Source organism: Xiphophorus couchianus, chromosome 24 (assembly GCF_001444195.1).
Source record: "Xiphophorus couchianus chromosome 24, X_couchianus-1.0, whole genome shotgun sequence".
NCBI classification, from domain to species: domain Eukaryota; kingdom Metazoa; phylum Chordata; class Actinopteri; order Cyprinodontiformes; family Poeciliidae; genus Xiphophorus; species Xiphophorus couchianus.
This window is the reverse complement of record NC_040251.1, coordinates 1,654,326-1,678,259: the sequence shown is the minus strand read 5'-3', so window position 1 is coordinate 1,678,259 and position 23,934 is coordinate 1,654,326. Positions and strand designations below refer to the sequence as shown.

General features: G+C 40.1%; 1 protein-coding gene and 1 long non-coding RNA gene across 5 annotated transcripts in view; one reads left to right on the top strand and one right to left on the bottom strand.

Moving 5' to 3' along the window:
- Window positions 1–4,567, top strand: part of LOC114140193 (beta-1,3-galactosyltransferase 1-like) — a 116,855-nt gene extending 112,288 nt beyond the window's left edge. For all 4 annotated transcript variants that reach the window (XM_028009903.1, XM_028009902.1, XM_028009905.1 and 1 more), the window contains one exon: window positions 2,578–4,567. In XM_028009903.1, the coding sequence (XP_027865704.1) occupies window positions 2,819–3,829 (1,011 nt within the window). In that variant the 5' untranslated portion in view covers window positions 2,578–2,818 and the 3' untranslated portion in view covers window positions 3,830–4,567. The remainder of the gene's footprint in view (window positions 1–2,577) is intronic.
- Window positions 4,568–16,484: 11,917 nt separating this feature from the next.
- LOC114140317 (uncharacterized) lies at window positions 16,485–18,268 on the bottom strand. The gene is made up of 3 exons (XR_003594554.1): window positions 18,126–18,268; window positions 17,861–18,014; window positions 16,485–16,633 (listed from the first exon to the last, which is right to left on the bottom strand). It is a non-coding gene; the product is annotated as an uncharacterized LOC114140317 (long non-coding RNA).
- Window positions 18,269–23,934: the final 5,666 nt, after the last annotated feature.

The following is a 23,934-nucleotide window of genomic DNA, read 5'->3' as shown; positions in this document are numbered from 1 at the left end:
ATACGTCACTTTATTGGTGATTGGTTCAGTTCTTTTTTTGGTTAATTTTATTTTGCAAGTTTTCATGTTTTATTAGCTTTCATTCTTAATACCTAACACTACTTAGGCAATAACAGAGACTGTAAACTACTAGCCTATTATTTTCTGATAATCAGATGTGCCACAGCTTGGTAATTTTGATCTCACTGACTAATTTCGTCAATATTTACCTTGGACACTTGATAGTTATTCATAACCAAGCAAAACGCTTTTTGAATTTTAGATATTTCTCTAGGAATGTGTGCAGTAAACTCTCACCACATCCCTACTTTAAGATGCACAAAGTTGGAAAACTGTTTCGCCTTGTAGAATTTCATAAAAGTAAAACACGCAACAAAGAGGTCATCTGCTGACTGCTAATGCATTTCAAAGTCACAGAGCAGCATGAAACTGTACATCCATCTTTCAGTTTACTTCACGTGGAAGCAGAGTCTCAGAATCCCGTGAGGTGCATCACTCTGGAGGATATTGCTCGTTCCGGTTGCTGGAAAAGTGAGTGTCAAGTACTTTATGAATCCAATAATCCTTCCCTGAGGCAAAGCAAGGTGACGGTCTAACAGGAAGATTGGGAGTAAGGTCGACAATATAGGGTGAATATGATAATTTGGTGAGTTTTCTTTTCTTTTTTTTTTAAAGAAGCTTAGGTAGCAGGTAGGAGCTGTCAAGAAGTTAGAAAAAATAAGAAAAAAAAAGGATCGCTGACTCCTCCCTAGAAGAAAAAAAAATAGAGCATGGCAGAGAGGGTAAATAGAGTTTCAAGTGATGTGAGCAAAGGAAGATGTTGGTGTAGGAGGCCTAAAACTAGACAAAAACAATAAAAGGCTGAGGAGAGGCGGGGGAGGAAGGCAGCGAGACATATAAAGATGAATCAAGCATTCAGTGAAGTGGAGACGGAGGGTGTGATTGAGGGCACGCCGAGAGGGGTGAGGTGGGGGTGGGAAAGCAGCCGTGATGAGATGGCTTCTACTGGACCATGAGATTGATGAATCTGCTTCAGAGGGAGAGGGAAGAGATAGTGGAGGGAGGAGGAACAAACGCCTTGATGAAAAGACCAATCGCGGTCCCACAAGACACAACAGAATCCATGGCTTGATAAAGGAGTGAGCCGCTCGCATCTCCAGCCCGTCTATCTTAGAACACAGCACCAGAGGCATCTTTGCAGAATGTGCTATCTCTAATCTGATTTTATTATTTTTTTTCTATCGTCGCTTGTGGTATGCAGAGCTGCTGTCACATCACAGGAGATTACAGCATATCTGGAGCGAATAAGAGTCTTTGAAAAGATGGGATTTAATTTACTTGGACGTTCTGACAGCAAACAGACTCTCAGTTGCACATCAATCATCTCCGTCGGACGCCAGCTGATACCCAAATCCACTCAAATGTAATAAATATTTTCAGCTGGTGATCCTCCTAAATCCCCTGTCCAGCTCTGACCGGCTTCTCTGTCCCTGCTTGGATGTAGCATCAACCCAGAATGATACTGCCACCACCAGAGCTGTGTTTTTCTCCACGAGAATTCATATACATGCAGCTAATTGACATACTTATTAATCAGCTAATGCAATAAGCTCATTTTTTTGTTTAGCTCACCTAGCTTCTCCATTTTCCAGATAAATTCTAAAATGCTAATTTACTTGACAGTTTTGTTAAACATTCAGTTGAACAACGTTTGGCGTCTGTGTTGAAGTTTCGGTTATCAATGATAGTTGGTAACAAAATAAATCAGTTTATATATTGGTGAAGCTAAAGTGTTTATGAAATCTGAACTGCATCATATATATAAATACACATGTGTACTTACTGATTATTGTTGTACATTGTCATATACTTGAGAACAAGTTTTTTACTACAACCTTCTCCTTTTGAGGCACTTGGTTTTATTTTCTTGTTGCATTTTAACCATTTTTATTTTTGTCTGTCTGTTGCATTTAATTCTATTAGCATACACTGAGGTTTTGACAAAATGTAGAAAAGTTTATGGCGTGAGCATGAACTGTCAGATGCTGTAGGTGTTTGGTTAGCAACAAGGTTCTGTGCAGCTCACAAAATAATATGTAAAGTCCACATGAGGCGAGAGGAGGCAGAGTGAAGAGGTGGGAAAATGAGAAGAGGAAGTGGATATTAATCTGTTCTTGTGAGACCGTTTCACCTCCTCTGCCTCCATCCGTCTCTTCCTCCTCCTCTCTGTTGCTGCTGTGGCTCTGATTTGTCGGACGCCGCCTTGGTCCGAGGAGGATAAGACTGAGATAAACAGCATTTGCAAACAGAGAGTGGTAGGACTGAAGATGGAGCGGGCCCCAGTGTTCCTCCTGATATTCTCTTTCTTCAAACTACAGTGCTCTCATCACAGTGACAGGATAAGCCTGCACAGCTGCTGATTTTATAGGCTGTAATGAAATGGGGAGGGAAAAAATGTGCTGTGCCACTATAAATGCCTGGTCCAGAATATAAAATCTATTCCACTGGTTAACATGCTGGTCTTGCTGCTGTTTTATTACATGGCTTTGATTTGTCTTTCCGTTTTTGTTTTGCCAGATGCAACAACAGAGAATTGAGGAGCTTTCTCCGAGCTGCAATGGGAGTCTGTGAAGCTACAGATTTAAGGCGCCTCCTTAGTACTCCTTCTCAGTCACAACACCAGCAGTAGTCAGTAGAGGAACCATTATCTGAAATTAATGTCAGCGGTGTTGCGGAGGCAGCCAGACGCTGCGCCGCCAGCTCTAACGCTACTCATGGAGATGTGGCCTCAACTTTTCCAACACTACCGCCGCTGCTGATGATGCCAGCCCAGGGAACAGTGATGCCTTCTAAGGTCTCCTGCTTGTACTTGCTGACGGTGGTATGCTGGGCCAGCGCTTTGTGGTACCTGAGCGGCTCCCGCCCTTCCTCTTCCTACGTGGGCCAAGTTTCTATCCCAATGCGCAAGGCCCCCAAAGTGAGCAAGAACTCCACGTTCAGCAACATCCGCACGCGCTCGCTCAACCCGCACGACTTCGGCTACCTCATCAACGAGGCCAAGAAGTGCGAGGCCGAGCCGCCTTTCCTCGTCATCCTGATCAGCACCACCCACAAGGAGTTCAACGCCCGCCAGGCCATCAGGGAGACATGGGGCGACGAGACAACGTTTCCGGATGTGCGCGTAGTCACGCTCTTCCTACTGGGCCGGAGCATAGACACTGTCCTCAACCAGATGGTGGAGCAGGAGAGTCAGATATTTCATGACATAGTCGTGGAGGATTTTATTGACTCATACCACAACCTGACGCTTAAAACGCTGATGGGCATGCGCTGGGTGGCCACATTCTGCCCTAAGTCTCAATACGTTCTCAAAACAGACAGCGACATCTTTGTCAACATGGAGAACCTCATCTATAACCTCCTTAAGCCCACCACCAAGCCAAGGCGGAGGTATTTTACAGGCTATGTCATCAACGGTGGGCCAATCAGAGACATGCGCAGCAAGTGGTACATGCCAAGGGATCTCTACCCAGAAAGCAAATACCCACCGTTCTGCTCTGGCACAGGATACGTCTTCTCTGCAGACATAGCTGAGCTCATATACAAGACCTCCTTACACACCAGGCTGCTGCACCTGGAGGATGTGTACGTTGGCGTGTGCCTCCGCAAGTTAGGCATCCACCCTTTCCAGAACAGCGGCTTCAACCACTGGAAGATGGCGTACAGTCTCTGCCGCTACCGCCGGGTGGTCACCGTCCACCAGATCTCCCCAGAAGAGATGCACCGCATCTGGAACGACATGACCAGCAAGAAACACTTGAAATGTTAGCAGACTGATCCGTCCTCCAGAGATGCTTTCAGGGGCTTTGTTCTGCTTTCCTGTGCAAGACCAAAGCAAACTCCTCTGGATTAACCCGTTCACTCAAACTCCAAGGAAGGGCCGAGAGAGGAACGTGCAGAACCCTCCCGTGGATACTTGTCCACGCCAGCAGTGGAAGGATTTTTACATGACAGGGAAGCATAAACATGTGTTTAAGCTTCTCATTTATACAAGGCACAGACTGTCCCCAATTATCAGGAGTGCAGATGAGAGAAAAGCTGACAGACGCTCTGCTCGGCTCAGTCGCCAGCCCTGATTTTTGAATGTTCCTCATGTATTTGTTGTATTTTCTGATCAAGGTGTTATTCTGGATATCCGATACTACAGCAGTCATCGTGAGGACTATTGTGGATCTACAATGTGATGAGTTGATGTTGAACGCAGTAGTGTTTATGAGAGAACATCAATGTTTTGCACAGACGTTTTGTTTTTTTAAAAGATTTAAAGAAGATCAGATCAGAGTGAAAACATGGCTGCTAGCATTCCCAGGTGAATGTTAACCTCTGATGTGTGCAGTGCAGTATTTTGTCTCTGGCAGCGCTGTGAGCAGGCTGCAAACGGCGGCATTTTCTATTACTTGAACAAAGAGAGCAGGAGAAGTATATACTGAGAACAGATCTTACTGTTTTTGAGTGCTTTTTCGTTCTTTTTTCATTACTTGAGATTAAATAAACCTGTTTCATACAATTTTACGACTGATTTGTTCTGCACACTTTTAATGCACGTAACCTGGAAGTTAATATACATTTGATTTCTCCATAGGAGCGAAAGCATCTAATTAAGGCGGCCGCTCTCTTCAGCAGCTGCGCTCTTCACAGCAAGTGCCGCCAAGCCTTCCTCTTGCCTCTGGAAGCATTCCTGCTGTCTGTGCAGGTGGTGGACAAATCAGGCAGATTCCATCGTGTGATTAAATCAAAGTCTGTCCAACTATGAGCTGGAAAATGCCTCTCAGCAATTACAGTGGCAGTGCAAAAGTATGCACACCTTGTTACAACCACAAACCTTTATGAAGTTCACTGGGATTTTATGTGACAGCAACACAATGTTGTAAAGTGACAATATTGGGTGTTGTATTAGATTTAATATCCCAAATATGCCTGTTTGTGTTTGTCTATCACATAAAATCTGAATTAAATACATTATGAATGACATAAACCACTTTTACAAGGTACTTGAGGTCCTGCAAAAATAACTTGTTTCACAGTAGAATAGAAGGATGCGACATTTTTCCCAAACTACATGAATCACACATTTTTTCTGCCCATTTTGTGCCATTAAGTTGCATTAGTCAGGAATAATGTTTTATTAAAATCTTTCATCAGACGAGTTGTGGCTTACAGGAAAATCTGTCAGCGAGGTTCTCACAAAACAGAGTGACATACTGCAAAATGTTATGGTAAGGTCAGGAGCAATTATTTAAAACTTAAATGTTCAGGCTAGTTTGGGTTTTTGTTTGCTATTTCAGTCACATTAAGGTTTGGTTTGAGTGAACCACTGTTATTCGTATTAATTATTATGTTTTAGGCCATTCTTCTGTAGATTAACTGTGGCGTGAGGAGAACATGATCCATTAGTTACTTTTAACCAGCCAAACCTTAAAACAAACCTTATGCTGATTGGCCTCTTTCTGTGAAAACAATTAACCCAACACACACACACACATCAAAAGCCACCAGTAATCAATATTCTGATAAAAAAAATTAATCCTCATCCCTGTGACCAATTATCTGATCAGATGGTTGGAATCTACTGATGGCTGAGCTGAGAATCAAATAATCAACCTCTAAACAGAATAACTGTTATAAACTGAGCACCAAGACATCCAACCAATGTTGTGTGAGCAGCACTTTCTACTGATCTTGATTACATTAAACCAAACTGAAGGTTTTAGATAAAAATGAAAGCAGCACAATGTGGTTGGGAAGTTAAATAATATTTAAAGCAATAGAAGCCATATTGTTCAGGACGCCTGAAAGAGATCAGAATAACAGTTTTCTCACAAACTAGTTTAATTACACAGGATAAATACTCACAAACCTAATCACTGGACTCTGTTATCTGTTAAGTTCCTATAAAACTGAAGACCTCCAGCGGTGCAGCCTCCAACTCTTGAGTTTTCTAACTTGTTTTCTCCTTTTTTAAGATCGTCCAACAAACTCTAGCTGGAGTTTGATGGAACCCAGGATCCTCCAGGATGACTCGTCACCAAAAACTTCTGGTTGTTTAAACTCTCCTCTTTATAATCCCTTCTTGATTTGGAAGTTTTTTTCATTCACATATTGATGCATCAACTAACAAAATAGTTTGATTGGGCTATTTAATTTGTTCTGCTGTCATTGGGACTGAAATAACCAACTCAGACGTTAGTTGCGCTAAACCTAAAGCGCTAATCATAAATATTAGTTCTACTAATACTAAAGTGCTAAACCAACATGGTTTTTAGTGGAAGCTAATGCTAAATTTAACCATGTTGATAGCCACTATGCGTCAGTGACACATTTTATATCATATCTAGATTAAATTTGTAATTGAACATCTACCTGCATGATTGTGTCTGAGGAAACAAGTGTTCAACTTTATTCAACTGAAAGTTTACAAAACAACCATGTAAATTAGCGCTGTAGAGTTTATCAGGTAAAAAATGTATATAGGGAAGCTAGCTGTGCTAAACATTTTCAAAGTTAGCAGAAATGCTAAGCAAAAAATGAGTCCCCTTTGACCACTGCTTGTCACAAATTACATACATTAGGATAAAGATTGCTATTGAAATTTATAGCGCTATTAGCAATTTACTGTATGACTTTTTCTTTTCTCTGACATGAAACCAAACATTTGAAGGATTGTTGTTTATTCATTCCTGTGGATTGACTAAGACTGTTGCTGTATAATCATTCAAACGCTTCCCTGAAGACTCAGTATTGTTTGGGGTGTTTTAACATGCATCAGTTTGAATAATAAATTTAATGTTATTACATAAGGCCAACAAAGACGTATCTGGTGGTGTTGGTGGTGACCCGTGTGTCACCACTTACGCTCGTGCAGCAGTGAACGTAATTATCTGAAATCATTAGCGCCTGGCAGCTCTTTTCACAAAAGACTACAAATGAGGAAAGCCAAAATGAGGAGGACATTTCCTTTCCCTCTTTGAAGAAGATTGCAATTGAAGGAAAAACATATTGATTGGCTTTCTTCAAAGGTCATCCACTTTGCGGCTTGAGCCTGACACTTGTCAAGTGTTACACCAGGTATCCGGCATGTGTGGGATGCAACATGGATGACACTGAGCGCCGTCAGAGTGTCTGGGAGCGGCGGCGGTCCTGTGGGACTCCATGCAGGAGAAATAAAACGCTGTCGATGAGGTGCCGAACTCAAATGGCTCCACCGTGGGAAACCTTTGGGTATTTTGTCAGCAGAAAATGCAAGCCGGCTTTAATGACTTCCTCATAATGGAAATATTCCCGGTTGATGTGTCAGCGTCAAACGCTCCTGTTTGATGACTTACTCCGGCAAAACTGTGACGCGACCTGGGAGTTCTACTCCAGTCCGCAACTTCACAACGCGCATGTTTTTTATCGTGTGGAAACAACCGCCTCTCATCCTCTGGCTGCCACGCCGTTATCAGTTAATAACTTTATTTTCTTGCAGAAAATTTCCAGGAACAGTCTGCCGACGAGTACATGCATGAAATAATTGGCATTCACAGCTTCTTTGGGGCTCAGTGGTGCGTTTTGCATTTCTATGATCCCGCTCGCCTCGCCCCCGTGGCAATTGGATGCAATATGCTGAGTAGTGGTACACCCTGCAATAGGCCGAGTAACCCAGTGGTGGAGCGTTTAAAACCAGCTAAGATGAGGGGAAAATGAAAGGCGTGTGATTAGTTCAAGGTTGGTGGTAAATGGGGCTCGTAACGAGGAGCGAGGCGGAGAGCTGGACCATCAGGAAAGCTTCCATTTCTAAACAAAGACACATCCTTTGATGTTTCTTATGCGTCTTCCCACATTATAGCAACAAACTGTTGGTTTTAAAACTGTTAGCATTTTGTTTTTAGCCTCTTTTACTTGGAAACGGACATTAATGACCAAGAAACAGCAGCAGGCAAGTTAGGCATAAAGTTATTGAGAGGTTTAAAGCAGAACAACTGATGTGTCTAAATATAAGCCTTTGATCTAAAATTAGACTTGACAGCATCATGTTAGGTGGAAGTGAGTCAGAGTTAATGGGAAGATGAATGGAGGTTAATAAAACACAATTCTGGAAGATTGATCCAGGTTTGGATTGAAGCATGTTAATGTAAGAAGATGGCCTAGTCAAAGTCCAAAGCCAAGTCCAGTTGAAGATTTGTGGCAAACTTGAAAATATATATTCACGCGAACTCTTCATCCAATGTGAGTTTGAGCTGTTTAGCAAAGAAAGCCTGAAAATGTCTAACTGCAGCAAAATGTGTTTCCACTGCGTTTATATAAACACGCCGCACTTTTCAGATTTGCACCGGCAAAACCTGTTTATGATCTCATATAATTTTCCTGCTGCCTAATAACTACTCAGTGTTGGTCATTATATATAAGAAATAACGAGGTTGGTGGATGTGAACAAGTTTGGAGCTCAGAGATCTCAGTTTGGTTGGTCGGTTCAGACTCTGGGGGCAATTTTCTCAAAGCGGATTAATCGGCTGCAGAAAATGTTATTTTCTTTAAGCCCTTTTCTAATCATGTTTGAACTTTCTTTTTACGCTAATTGTCCTTTCAGTTCACATGACCTCCGTGTCACTTGAACTCGAGGCTTTACAAGAATCTCTGGAATAATTCACCATCTGCGTTCTCACTTCTCCACCAAGGTGAGAGAACCAGGCTGACCTGACACCGAGCTCCTCCATGCGTGCCGTGCTGAAACATTTCTTGGTCAGTGCAGCCTTGGTGACCGGAGGTTCGTTTTGGAAGTGCTGGATGTTTTTTTTTTGTTGTTGTTGCCTAAAAGCAAGAATATTACTGGAGATCTGTCTGGTTTGTGTTGGTTTCAGAGGGCATGTTGGGTTCAGATCTGATGGAAGCTGATTGCAGGCTGTGTGTGTGTGTGTGTGTGTGTGTGTGTGTGTGGGTGGGTGGGTGGGTGGGTGGGTGTGTGTGTTGGACCATGAGGTGTGTAGGGAGAAAACTGTAGCCCCTTCTGAAACCTACAGGGGACAAATTTTCCATCAAGAGCAGATGGAGGTCATTCGTCGTGTTGCTTTCAGGGAAATTTGCTGTCTTACTTTTCTTTTCAAAGTCTTGAAACCTATGTGATTTACAAATATTAGAACAGCAGAAAGCTTTCACTGTTTAGATGCACACAGCAGCAAAAGTCGATTCAATCAAACAGTCGGACTTGTTGTGCGAAAGAAATCGATGAAGGGTGCGTTTGTTTTCAGATTCCTCTGCTGAGCCTCGTGAAGGAGCGTCAAACTGAGACAGCCGAGACGCGTGGAACAAACCCAAAAAGTTACGACACGAAAACTGATATCTAGCGGGACAAGACGGTCCAGTCGCTGACAGAGCTTCACAGCGTGAATTATTTCCCGTCACCCGGAACAGATGGATGGGATTTAAATTGGACGCGTACATCAGGAAGCGCCTGACAGAGACGAGCGTGACAGCCGGCCTGAATCTGCATAACGGCGGCCATAAATTAACTCTTAATGTCCTGGGATGAAAGCCGCTCCCCTGGAACTGGAGGAGGCCCAGAGCTCGGCCTCACCTTCCTGTGAGCGCCGCAGTCTCATATTTATGACCAGCTGCAAGCTTATTAATATTTGCATATTTCAGAGCGGAGCCTCATAAATAGCTCATGGGCTCAGAGTGGAGCTCAGGTAGCTGGAGCAGACTGCCTGACTTTCTCATGTCAACATTCTCAGCTAAAGCTCTTTATTTCTGTTGAAAGTGTCGAACATCGTTGTAAAGGTCGCCCCTGTCGTCTAGGTTTTCTTTTGCTTCCTGCGAACCAGCAACGCTCGCTCGACCCGTCAGGAGGCGGCGAGGGAGTCCGCCCTCATAAAGCGAGCCGTAGATGAGCCGTAGATGCGAGCGGTAGCTGGATAATATTGATTTCACATGCAAGTATCAGCTGATCTAAAATCTCCCAAAATTAAGGAAATCGCAGTCGACGTATTGGTGCATAACTAGGTTTTACGTTGAGCACAAATTCCAGTGTCTTTACATGATGAATCAACACAAAAATGATCTGAAGCTATTTTTTCCTCCAGCCTCTAACAGATTTTGTTCGTGGAAAAAAAAAAAAATCATTCCTACAGTATGATCCTGCCACCACCAAAAGCGACCATCATTCTACACAAAGACGAACACGATACATTTTTGTAAACGATTACAAAAAGATGCGCGTTCACATGACAGGAAGGAAAACTACTGAGAGCGATGTAGTGGGCATGCCGGGCCAATCGGTGGCGCTGTAACACAGCCACAAAACAACTCCAAAAATACCAAACAATAATGAATGGCGCTGAGTTTCAGTAGCTGTGTTTCCGTTGACCATAAAATTGAGCAAATTAGAATTGCAAAAATAAATTTGCTTAATGGAAATGTGGCAATTTTGAAAAAAAGAAAATCATGTTTTTGGATTTTAAAATAAGATTTTTTTTGCACTAGAAACAAGCTGTTTTTTATTTCACAAAACTGAAATCGGTGTAACCCAAGTAATTTCCCTGTTATTTTCTTCTTCTCCTCTTGTAAGTGAACAATAAAGAAATCCAGCACATTATCGCCCCCCAGAGGCCATAACGCAAAAAATAAAACTCCCAAAATGAACTTTAGTAATTTTTCAGTGAACAGAAACGACCCATGACCTGAGCAACTATATATATGAATAACATACAGTATATTCAGTTTATATGTTAGAGCAACATATAAACTGAAATTGCCCCTTGGGGACAAATAAAGTTATTTAAATTGAATTCAATTGAAGTCCTGGTTAGGTCACTCTGAATGCAAACAATGTTCTGAAAGAAATATTGGTAAAAAACAAAACTCTTGAATTTGGTAACCAAAGGCTAAGAATAAACCTCCTGACACGGGATAATGAGCCTGCTTATTCACCAAACTTTGTAATAATTGAGTACGTCTTTGGAATCAACAAACACAATTACTCTCACTATAATTAGTAAGCTGGGAGACTATTCTCTTTATTTCAAAGTTATTCATTTCCCTCCTTTAAATTTTTCAAGGCAGGCTCCAGCATTTTCTTGCGTTTCCTGTGGCAAAGCTGAACTGGCAGATAAGGCAGCAGTGTGAACTTTCTCATTTAATTCCCAGCATGAGCTGAATAAGCCCCATTTTTAAAAAGCCAAACCAGGAGAGATCCAGCTGCCACCGCCGAACTTCTCCTTTCCTGGCCAGTAGAAAAAAAACGTCTTTTTAGCCCCTGACTGGCTCCGATTAGCTTCCAGCAGTTTTATTGCTCTTGTTTCTGCTTTAGTTCACAAGTTGACCTCTGTAATAAAGACGGTAAAGGCCTCGTGTGGAGCTACAACAGAGCCGTCATTAGCCACTGTAAGGTGTTGTGGGGAACTCACACTCGCATCAAGCTGTGCGCATTTCTACTATGATACTTTCCGACTCCACTTCCCTCTTAACTTGTTGGCTTTTTGTCCCTTTCCCCTCTGTGTTTTGTTTTTACATCCCGGCTCTAAATCCGTCTCCCAGAAGCTCCCGACGTGTCGCCGCCGTGTCTCTGAAAATCTGAGGCAGGCTTAGCCTCCGTCTACTGTGTTGCCGCTTCCTCCCGTCTGATTTGGCTCGCTCAGTGCGGCTTAGGAAAGCTTCGGCAGATGAAGGAGTGATTGTTTTGGCTGCTTCTGTGTTGCTGACAAGGAAACACGGCGCTGAATGCAAAAAAAAAATAATAATAATAATAATAACAAGGCCGTTTCCATGAGGCTTGCTTTGCAGACATGATATTTCTGGGTTTAGAGAGACAGCCTCACGTTGTTTTTGTCCTTGTCCGACATGTCTGTGAACTTGTCGACACAAAATGCAGAGTGTATAGAACAAACACAAGGGTTTTTATTTTCAAATGCAATCACAAGATTGTTTCAGGGAAAAATACCTCCATATTTTGTCAGTTTACAGCCACAATCTGATGTATTTTACTAATGTTTCATAACTAGAGACTAGCAAATAGCTTATAATAGTGAAGTGGTGCAGCACACAAAAGCTGACCTTGCACATTCTTATTCACATATAAACACTTCAGTATCGTGCTTTTCAGGACATCGAACTGATCATCTCATTTCCCACAGACTGCTTATGAAATGGTCCAGAATGCAATGGATCTGTTTATGAAAATCTTACTACATTACAGTAAATGACTGTAATCCTGATCTGAACTTTTATTTTTTCTGTCTTTCATTGTCAGGATCTGCAGTTTGTTTAAATTCCAGCCCAAACTCTTAAAATGTGTATTTAGAAACACTTTAAATCTTTAAACCACTGAGACAATCTGAGATAAACGATGCAATAGTCTGATTTCTAAAGAACACATTAACCCTCCAGCCAGAAGGGGGAGCTGTTTGGTGTTGGGATATAATTTACTCACAAAAAGTACTATCGAAAATCTGATTATATTTAATATATCTGTATAAACCACTTATAATCAGCATTAAACTAGCTGATTATCAAAACAAATGAATAAAATGAGCTCATTTTATTGCTTTCAGTCTCAAATCTTACTTATTAGCTCAATAAGTAACATTTAATCAAGACTCCTCAGTCTATAAGATTCTCAAAGGAGAAAATCAAATCATTCACTGGAATTTTGGGGAGTTTTTTTACACTTAACACAGTAAGATTTAAGACCTGTGTCTCCAAAGAAATATATGAACATCATCTGGACAACTGGCACTAAATTTTCACTTACCCATGGTAGATGCAAAAAAAAAGCCAGCTAGCTAGCAATGGTATGTTAGCAGTGAGTCACAACACAACGATGTCTGCGTGTGACTCAATTTTTTGCCTGACAGAAAACTGAACACATTTAAGGCCAACTTACTTTTAATTTAAGACTTTTTAAGGATCCACAGACACCTTGAATTTGAACACTGGTGCCACCTAGTGACCGGAGGCTTATCAGGCAAGAATAAATGGACAACAACAAAGTCTTCCTGCTTCTTGTCGGAGGCACAACAATAGTGCTAACTCTGAAGACATTCTAGTTGAAAACTTGTGACTTGGAGAAGATTTAAAGTACCGGTAAGTTAAACCTGTGTGGATTACACTTTTCAAAATGAAATGTAACAGAGTTTAACTTGTAATAACATTACATAATTATTAAACACTGCAACTGAAACCAGCTTTAGCTCCATATTTCCGTCCAGGCCTTGCTCTGCCTGACCTCCTGTAATTGTCTCATTTCCTTCACCTGTCTCTCTCCTCAGACCATCCGGCGACTGATAAGCGAGGTCTTATAGCACTTTTTCCCCATTCATCAGGCAGCTCCCAGGTGCTGAATGCAGGTATGCAGCGAGCAAATAAATAAATATCTGACAAGGTGACGCCTGAATAGATGAGAAATCCTGCGGTGTGTCAAGACGAGCTGCGCGGAAAATCCAATCAGGCCTCAAGTGTCGGCGAGATTAATAGCTGCTGTTATTTAGACTAGACGCGAAGGGGCCGGGCGTGCGCCGTTTGGGGCCGGTGAGTGAATGTGGGGGAAAATAGATCATATTATTCTCTCTGCAGAGATGGTGTGGTTTTATTTAAAGGCAGTCAAACACCAGGAACTTTAGGAAGTATAGGAGGAAAGCTCACAACCCTGGTGGGCGGCTGTTAAAAGTCAGCATCCTTCTTTTATCTTTGCCGTGTATTTTATCGAGGGCAGTTACTCTTCCTCGCCTGTAGCATTAAGACAATGAAAGTTAGTGGCGACGGGCCAATGTGGACAATATGACGGCCGAGGTCTTAAAGGGCGCGATAAACCCAGTCAAATGAGCGACCCTGGCCTTCTTTATGGCCCCAATAACAACACACTTATCTAACACCTGAAAGCACGGTTAAAAACATTTTGTTGGACTACTGAAGACCCAAAAGATTCTACATCCAATTTCTATAAAACTCTTTCGACTCCTTGCGAAACCATTCGTATCTGTTTCGCTTTTTTCCAAATTTGTCATGCTACGAGCGTTATTTTATAGTGATTATGGAAAAGTCCGAAAACTGTGACTTGCGTTTGTAAGTCACAAACTTTTCCATCCATGAAACTAAAGCTGTGCAATTTGTTAATCTTAATCCGACTGCAAAGGATTTCAAAAAGGTGACGGGGAAATTAAGATCATAAAAATAGAGGGAGGGAAAAAAACATTATTCACAAATGTCACTGCAGTTATGAAGAACTGTCACAATTATTTGATTTCCTGTTTTATGTTGAACACACCAAGCTTAAACTCACAGTATCAGATTGTATCTGTTAACACAACTATCAAACAATTATTTATTCTTTGTACTTTTACCAAGGAAACTACCAACACTATCCAGATACAGTTATTTAATCGTTTTAATTCCACTTCATCTTTATTTTCTCCTATATAAACAAATAAAACCCTTATAAAACACTGGGTGTTTTATATTTTTTAAAACACTGGGTGTTTTATAAGGGTTTTAAATTAATAAACTGATAAACTTAAAGGGGTATAAATACTTTTGGAAGGGACTGTATGTCCCTCCTCAGCATCTTGTAGCTGTATCAGACCAAAATCACTCTCTCACTCACATACATTTACTTTTTTTAAACAAGCACAAGTTTCCCCATCATGCCAATTTTCTCTACTGGTTGTCCCAGTTTAAGAGGATTTCACAAACATGTCAGATTGGATGGCAGGAAAAGGCGGCGACTTGCCCTGAGGAATCACCAAACCTGGTCGTCACTTTCCTGTTGTGAGTTAGGTTTCTACAAAAATCCCTCTAAGAAAAAAAAGCTCCTCTTGTTTTCATCTAATTTTTTCATTCGACTTTCTGGCCGACACAGAAGCTGCAAAGCGTTTTAATCGCATAATTTCTGCGAGATTGAATTTACATGTTTTTTTAATACATTTTCTGTGTATTTACTTTTTTCAGGATGTTTGTGACAAATTGAGATGATAGACCACAATCACTCTGAGCAATTTCCTTCCCTCGTTGCCATTCAGGCGGCTGATTAAAAACAGAAAAAGACCCATGTCTGTCAGCACTAATTACCTATGCAAACAGGCCTTGCAAAGCAATTACACCCCCGTAAAACACACACCATGCTTCTATCAAGCACTGATATTATACAGAATAAAAAGATGGTTAAAGGTATCCAGCTCTATTTCATACATTTTTGCTACGACCAGATAAAAAGTAATTTTTCAGTAGATTATTTTGCAAACCTCGTCAGCTACATTTCTATAAAGAAATCGAATACAGCTGGGCAAACGTAGAATTAAAAATCAACAGTTGGATTTATTTGAAGGGAGATTTGCAGGTGGTTCTCAGTAATATGACGCCTTGCATGCAGTGATGTCGCCATAAATTTGCTCAAAATGGGGGGAAAAATAGCAGGTTATTCACTCGCTGTCTGTTTTTACTAACTTTAGCAAGAAAATACTTTGGATTTATGTACATTAATAGATCATTGTAATATTTGGTGACTTTTTTTTTAGCTAGTCTGCTGAAACGCAGCAGACTAACAAGTATAGACACACATTATGAAAATGAAAACTACTTAATTAAAAAGTATTTAAATAAAAATTCTTTCAAAAAGTCAAGCTAGATCTGACTTTAGTAGTTTTTGTTCTCGTTGATGCTAACAACTTATGTAGCTAGTCAACAGCAAAACCAGACCGTGGTGACTCGTAGAGATCCAATCGGACTTAATGTCGTAGCTTCATTTATATAACTTATCTTTTCAATTATCTCTAGTTTGCCATACTGGACTGTAGATGTTCAAACGTCTATAATGACCTTTACTTATAAGACAATGTGTCGTTATCAGTCAATTACAACCTCACAATTAATGTTAATGTTCCTTTATCTGTAGAACTTAGCACCTGTGCAAAGTCTTTCATAAAACAACTTCTTTTGCTCCAGCTCAACATATTTCAGCTTTCTCTCACGACTTCTGTTGACTCATTTTTCTCAGAAAGCGGTGAGGCCGAGGAGAGCGAGGACGGGCGTGAACTTGTTATATTTGGGCTGCGTGGTTAGAACAGGTGAAGTGAAGGAAGAATCAGCACAAATATTCTTAAGATTGCTTCGCTTTCTCTTTCACTGAGAGCAGTGGGGGAGAAGAAATTGGTTTGTCTGAGATTGCTTTAAAGAAATACAACACACTGATGGACGTTATTGATTTTTGACCTACAAATATGGTCGTTTATACATGAGAGAAGAAAACAATGTTGGACAGAAAACTGATGACACTCAGTGGACTTTTGCTTTTTGTTGACCCTTCTGGGACACCATATAAAGGTTATTCTTACAAATAGTTTGTGTTTGTCACCATTCTCTACATTGGGAGTCTGATGCACGTACATTTTTAAACTATTTTTGAAGGAAAATAGTTAGCTAGTCCAGCTAGGGACACGAAAGACCTTCAAAGTACACACCTTAAGATCTGGGGCTTTTTTCTTGCTTCCCCCCATGAAGCGTTGACAGGAAGTGGATGAAGTCAGCTCTTACATCAGCGGTGGAGGATTTGGCAGCTTGAGTGCAAAACAGAAAAAATCTATTGCACTTTGCCCTCGGAGCCTTGTACCACCTACCAGAACAGAGAGGAACAAATTACCTCCTTAAAAGTGACCTTACCTGCCTCACAGTTTGCCAAATTTAAAAAAAAACAACAAAAAAACACTTTCTCTGTGCCAATTATCTTACCGGCTGTATTGACTACACTTGGAGTTTATTTATTTTTTGCTGTGTTTTGTGAGGCTACCACACAGAGATACAAAGCAAAAGGTTAAAACAGACCAAATGCAGCAAACTGACAGCAGAACTCCAGCAACAAATGATAAAACCTTTAAATAATTTGCTTCAATAACTGAGAATGGGTCAAGTAGAAAGTATACCCCCTACAGTGAGGGCTACAAACACAGTCCATGTATAGATTTCTTTTTTCGGGCTGCTATCTTCATTTATTTCAAAGTGAATTTTTGATCTGAATTGAGAAATCAGCAGTGATGTAGGTCAGTAAAATCACCTGCGGTTGTTGAAAACAAACCCTAACAGACGTGAAGACGGCTTCTTTTTTATTTTTATTCTTCACAGAGGCAATGTTTTCTCACCGGTGGGGTCAGATGAACAAAAATACTAGCGCTCCCACATCGACTGGCCTTTGGTTTAACCGTGACACTCTCCCACTTTAATGAATGAGAAGATTGAACACTTAATGCGAGCAGAAGGTCATCCCCAAACCCAGAGCAACTTCCAAGGTCAAAGAATAACATTCATGATTCGCTCATCTCACCTGACATATTTACACCCAATCAGACAACAGTTATATTTTTCCGCCTTATGGAATAATATCTGCAAGGTCCTTTCTTCCCTAAATCAATGACACACCAAAAAAACAGTTCATTGAAAATTATATATTTTTTAAGGAATTACACCCCGTCAGCTGCCATGACAGATGTCTGCAGTGTGCTTGATTGAAGCTGAGGAATAATTCGCCTGCTGACTTTTAAATTAGCACTTAAATCTGGTAGAATAGACCAAAAGTCACACATTATAGATAATTTGTCACAGAATGACAAGCCCTAAATATCTGTTTAAGCTAATGCTAATGTTGGTATGGAAGTTAAAATACTTATTTTCACAACCCATCATTCAGTCGACTTAAACACTGAGAAAATACAAATGACTGTTGTAGCTACTTATCATGGAAATCAGTTCTAAATCTAAAAAAAGATTTAGGGATGATAGCAGATGTTTTATATAGACTGAGAACACAAAGAACTAAAAACAAAGAAGAAACAATAGATTTTCTTACCTAAAAAACTTTATATTCACCAACGCCACCTGTGGTCACCTTGAAGATTAAGTTGCTAACTCCACCAGAACCATCTGTTGCTCTATTAGTATGACCTTTGTCATGACCTCTTCTCATCAGCTTTGGGTTGCTGCCTCCAGTCGTATTGTTAATCCTAAAGCAAAGACAGATTGTTTTGAGTGCAAAGAAATCCACTTCTATTCAACTTAAATTATTTTCTTTGTGGTGAGATTATTGCTGTACAGACTACATCTTCAAGACCTACCACAACAGAAATATCTACAACAGAAGACACATTAAACCAATCCTGAACCAGGACCAAACTCTGATCGTTTGCTCAGCGGTACTAACAGTTTCAAGAGTCCCACCTCCCTAGGAAAGCAATGGACAGCTGAAGAACTACTTTCTTAGATCACCACAGTCTATCAGTTTAAATCAATATCTAACTTACATTCAGAACATCAGGTCGTCATTGTCCCTGTGGCAACAATTACTTAGTTACAGCGGTGATAACAATGATTGCTGTAATAAAAGTCATTAGTATGTGTCATTGAAAAATTATGTTCCTTTGGAGATAACGGCCACTTTCCAGTCTAAGGCAAAGAAATCCTGTTACTTTGGTTCTTTGTGTCAGTGCATGTTTGAGTGCCACGCAGGGAAAATGAGTGTGACCTCAACACTTTTTAATGTTGTTCTTGATGCACATGCTCCGCCATGTTAACGCATGAGTGGAACAAAACACACAGAAAGATTACACGCAAAGCTAATCTGAAGAAAACGTTGTTTTTGGTTGCAGCCATGTTTAATTCCTTTCCTGTTACTGCGTCGGCCATTCTGTTTCCCCCAAAGGTCAGGATTGTGATTTCAGAAATGATTTATTTTCGCCAGTGAAGTGGACACTTGAACAGATCTGTCGATAACAGGGAAATCATTTAGTCTGATTGAACCAAAGCTCATCCACAGATCAAACATGAGACACATCTTTTCTCCTGCTGACCAACCAGGACGTTTGAACGCTCACAGGAAGTCTCCTCTGCTGTAAGGAGACATTTCTCACCAGACTGAAACATGATTTAATGCTCCCATGAGCCAATTAGTTTGTTTTCATTAGTGGGGCTGTAATGGTCGCTCATGTTCTGCTGGAGGAGAGAATAGACAAAACTAATTATCTATAAAAGAATTCAGGACAATAAGAAGGTAGTTGGTGTTCACAAGTCAAATTTAAGCTTATTAATTAACGATATATAAAACGTACCATCATGGTGAAATCTGTCTCGTGACTCCTTATCCAATCACCATCAGCATTTAATTTATCTGGTGAAGTTTGAGCTATTTTTATAGGAATTAGACAGGAAGGAAAGTGTTTTACACCCTCTGACTATGTTTGAGACTCTTATTTTGTAATAAAGGAAGTAGTCTCGTTTCCCCCCCTGCTTCAAACGCACCATCATGACATCTGCGGTCATGAAGTCCATTGAGCACCTGTAGCATTTTCTCCTGCACCAGAACCATTAGCACTGGTGTCCCACAGGGTTGTTTTCACCCTCATTTTCTTCAGACATAAAACACCTTAAGCTAATGTCAAACCTTTTTTTTGTTTTTTTTTTTTTGTGAAATTAAGGAAGTAATTTTAATTTTTGCTATTTCCGTTAACTTTCTCATGTACAGGTTTTAGTACATGGGGATAGGGCAGCTAAGATCCCTGCAGACCCCACACATCCTGGACACAAACTGTTTGAACTTTTACCTCCAGGTCTGCACTACAGAGCGCTATTTGCAAAAACCAAATGCCATAAATGCATTTTTACACTATTATTCATTTCTTGCTTTTTGTAAAAACAGTCTGTATACAGTGTTTTCACAAAACCTTTTATTTTTATATATTTACATTTAAAATGTTTTCATTGAAAGCAAAGTGAAACTGAAGTCTAATTCCATTTCTGTGTACACAAACTCAATGAATAAAGCTGATTGTGTTTAAGTCTACATATAGTCATAATGCACATCATTGTTTTGTTCAGGTGTAGAGGTTTGCGTGGTTTAATACTACCCTGAGTTTGGGCTTTAATTAAAATGTGTACACACCACCAAAAGGTCCAGAAGTAATTTTTCAATTGTGGCTGCAAAAAATTATTCCAAGGCCCATTTGCAGCCATTGAACCATGAGCACACCACTTTTATTCATTTTCCAGGGGAAATATTGCTATAACATGAGCAAGCAGCCAAGACAGCTTTTGTTCATTTTTAACTAAAAGCTGACATAAAAGTGATGTGTGTACTTATTTACATATTTGTCTTGTAGTGGCAACAGGAAATGACACGCATATTAATCTAAAGTATTGTTAAGCATTGGAGCTGTACTAGATCTTTACTGAATCTAGGTACATTCACCAGAGACAATGTTTCTCATAGGAAGGTCATTGGTGGCGCGCCGCCTCCTACCTTCATTTCCTGTGTAAATAATCATCCGGTAAAAAAGGGACTACAGTGTGTGTCCATAAAATAACCACAGTGGTGCTATTTAAGTTTACAGTTTGAACTCAAAGTTCAATTTATTATTGAGTTCGTCTCAGACTAGCCGTTAGCTTTAGCTTCCCTTTAAATGACATTGCTTACTATTTCCACATTGAAAACAGAGACGCCCGTTTCCACCAATCAGAATCACATCGACATTACATGCCGCAAAGTCAGACAGTGTCCCCTCACTGAACGAATTGGCAGTCGAAGCAGACAGATGAGATCGCATCTCAGGAATGCTGATTCACTGGGAGGCTGGATCTCGAGTGGTCGTGATTAAAGACTCAATTTCCCAGAGGTCAGTGTGGTGTGATCAGATATTACCGCTAACTGATGGAGTGTCTCTGACATCTGCACTCTGACGCCGCGGCTGTCACGAGCGGCGGCATCACAACCTGTGGAAGCGGGCTGCCTGATGGGAGTCCTGTCACACATTAAGTCACTGAGTTTGTAAGCAATTGTGTTATTCTATCGTGCTCCTCCGTCATGCCGTTGTTTATGTACAAAAGCGTGAGAGAGAGCGGCTGCTGTTCGAGCGGCTTAGCCCTGAAATGCTGCCATCCAGCATTATCTTCACACAGCAGAAAGCCGGGCCATGCCTCACCCCCAACGAGTGGACGGCTTTATAAAGAGACGCCTTTTATTGCAGCTCCGTTGCTACAATGTCAGTATTTAAATGCAATTATTTTGAATGTGTATCTTAGTTAACCAGCGTCTTTCAGAAGCAGTCAGCTGTCATTACTACACCAAGCTTCCCTGTAACAGTTACAATTAAGAAAATATTGTGCCTCATGAAACAGTTGAATAGTTTTTAAAAGTGAGATTAGTGTATTATTATAATTTACTACAAATACAGTGAAATATTTCAAGCTTTAACTTCTTGTCATTTTGATGATTATGGCTCCCATAATGAAAACCCAAAATTCAGTCTCAAAAAATTTTATAGTACCAATTTTAATACATAAAAATTGGTGTTATATATATGTGAATATATAATAAAGTGCAGCAAATTTGCCGACAGCTGAGCAAAGATAGGATAGGTTTGTACCTGTTTGTTTGGCTTTTAAAAATGTGCTTTCTAAAAACCAAACATGTCTTCTGCTGCCACTCATTCTGTTCATTAATACTATTATTATTCTCTCCTCATTCATGCCAAATAAATTCACATGAAATTGGGAAAAAATAAAAAACTGAAGGTCAAAAACAAATTTAGAACAGAATAACAATCTTCAGCTTGGAAAAATAAGGTGAATCCTTGGTCAAAAAAACAAAAACAAAAAAAAAGAACACTTGACTAGGAAACTATACATCTAAAAGTAAAAGAGAGGATCATCGGGGCCCCCCTTCCCTCCATTCAGGACATTTCATCCCAGCGCTGCGTGTCCCGAGGCCGAAACATCATCAGTGACCCCTCACACCCCCACCATGGACTGTTCTCCCTGCTGCCCTGTGGAAAGAGGTTCTGCAGCATCCGGTGCAGGTCCACCTGGTTCTGAAACAGCTTTTTCCCACTTGCCATCCGACTGCTGAACTCTTAACTGGACTGCACTTAAAATTCTGGTCTCCACTTCATACCTTGCACATGTACAGAGCTAAATAACTTCCATTTTACTGTCAGTCCTGCACTTTATATTTTATATTCATATTTATATTCATATTTTATACTGTATTTTATTTTATTCTGGAGTAACCTCACAACATTGGAACCTCAAAACATTGTCCTGAGCCGTATGCAACGAAATTTCGTTCTGTATACACCCTGTGCATGAAAATGACAACAAAGTCAGTCTAAGTCTAAAATAATGAAATACCAAAAACAAGCTAAAATAAATTATCTTTCTTTGCTATTGTCATTACATTTTTGTGTTTTTTTTAGACAAATAAAATGGCCAGGATTTTGCTCCATAATTCTGCAACTAAGGAAAAACTTCAAATATGTACTTTAAATGTGTCTCCCTGAGATTCAGGATTATTTTATAAACAAGTGACCTACGGTAGCTTTTCATGTGGAAAACACTGAAGTTAGTATCTGACACAGCTTCCACTCCAAATGTTGAATAGGTGAAAAAAATGACTCCTCAGGTTACAAATCATATGTTAACTTCAGCTCATTAAGACAACGAGAGCCGCTCGCTAATGCCATTTTTGCTAAACTGTATATTAAGAAAAATGTTAAAACACTTAACTCTCAAAATACTTTGAAAAAAAAATCAACTACAAGGCCGAAAGGAAAATCTGAGAGTGATTTTTTTTCAAATATTACATATACTTACTATAAAATGAGATAATTATGGCGCAGCTATACCGAGGCTATCACTGGAGGTCGACGGAAAAGCCGCGTCAGAGAGAGAGTGCGTTTCCACAAAATCATGATACAACATTCTTCCCCACATATTTTAAAGCTGAACATATGAATATAGAAACATGGGAAATATAAATGTTTTATACACCTCAACCCGGTACTTACTTCTTTTGTGTGGGGTCCAAAGAGGTGAAGTTCACAGCTGAAGGACAAGGTCAATCAAATGAGTGGTAAACAATGGGAAGCGTAGCTTGTTTCATTTTTTTTTCTCTCTTTTTTTCCTCTTTCACTTTCAAAACACAACACACGAGAAAAGTCATGGCTACACATAACTGCTACTTTTATGTACTTTATCTTTTGTAAAAGATACAGTTCACCTTACAGCAGCTACCTGTTCCCACCCCTACAAGTAGGTGGCGCCCTAGACAATTGAATTTTTGGACTGCGCCACCTGCAGTACGGATGATTAGAGTCCCTAACAAACAAGAATTGTGACTTGAAAACCATAATCCTGAGGCTAAATCAGAATTCTGAAAACTGAATACATTTCCATTTTTAACCTAAATGCTCTGACACAGTATTTTTATGAAGAAAAAAAAATTCTACAGATTAAATGAAGTGAAATGCAACTTTTTTTAATATATTCGCCACGTGGTTCAGTTTAAAATCTTCTGACAGGAAGTCAAAATGATTACCAACCACAGAAGTTATGGATGTGACAAATCTCACTGACAAATCCCAGTCGATGCTTGATTCCTATTATTTCAGCTGTAATGCAGTCATGTTCTTAAATCAGTCAGTATTTACTCTTTAACATTATCGTCAGTCTTTTTCGTCATGATTTTCTTTTGCTTTTAACCAGAGCTGTATATTTCCTTTGTTGTTGTTTTGTTTTTGTTTGTTTTTTTGCTGCGTTGGAGGTAGTGCACATAAGCTGTGATGGGAACACATTAAGCTAAAATAGCGGCGGTGAAAAGAAGAAAAGGAGTAGATGGCTTCCTGTTGGTGCTCAGAAAGGAGCCTAAACTTAGCTGACTTTTCAATGCGACATGTAGGTTTCTTTATCAAGGCGTTCACTAAAGCAAAACTGAAAAATAGAGGAATCATATTCTGGTTGGAATTATGTTCTGTACTGTAAGAAAGCTTAAGTGCATCAAACAATCTAACACTCAATTATGTATTCATGCTTTTCTACATAACCTCCTTTAAAGTAGCTGAAGTAGGAGTTAACAGTGTGCTATTGAAAAGCCACATG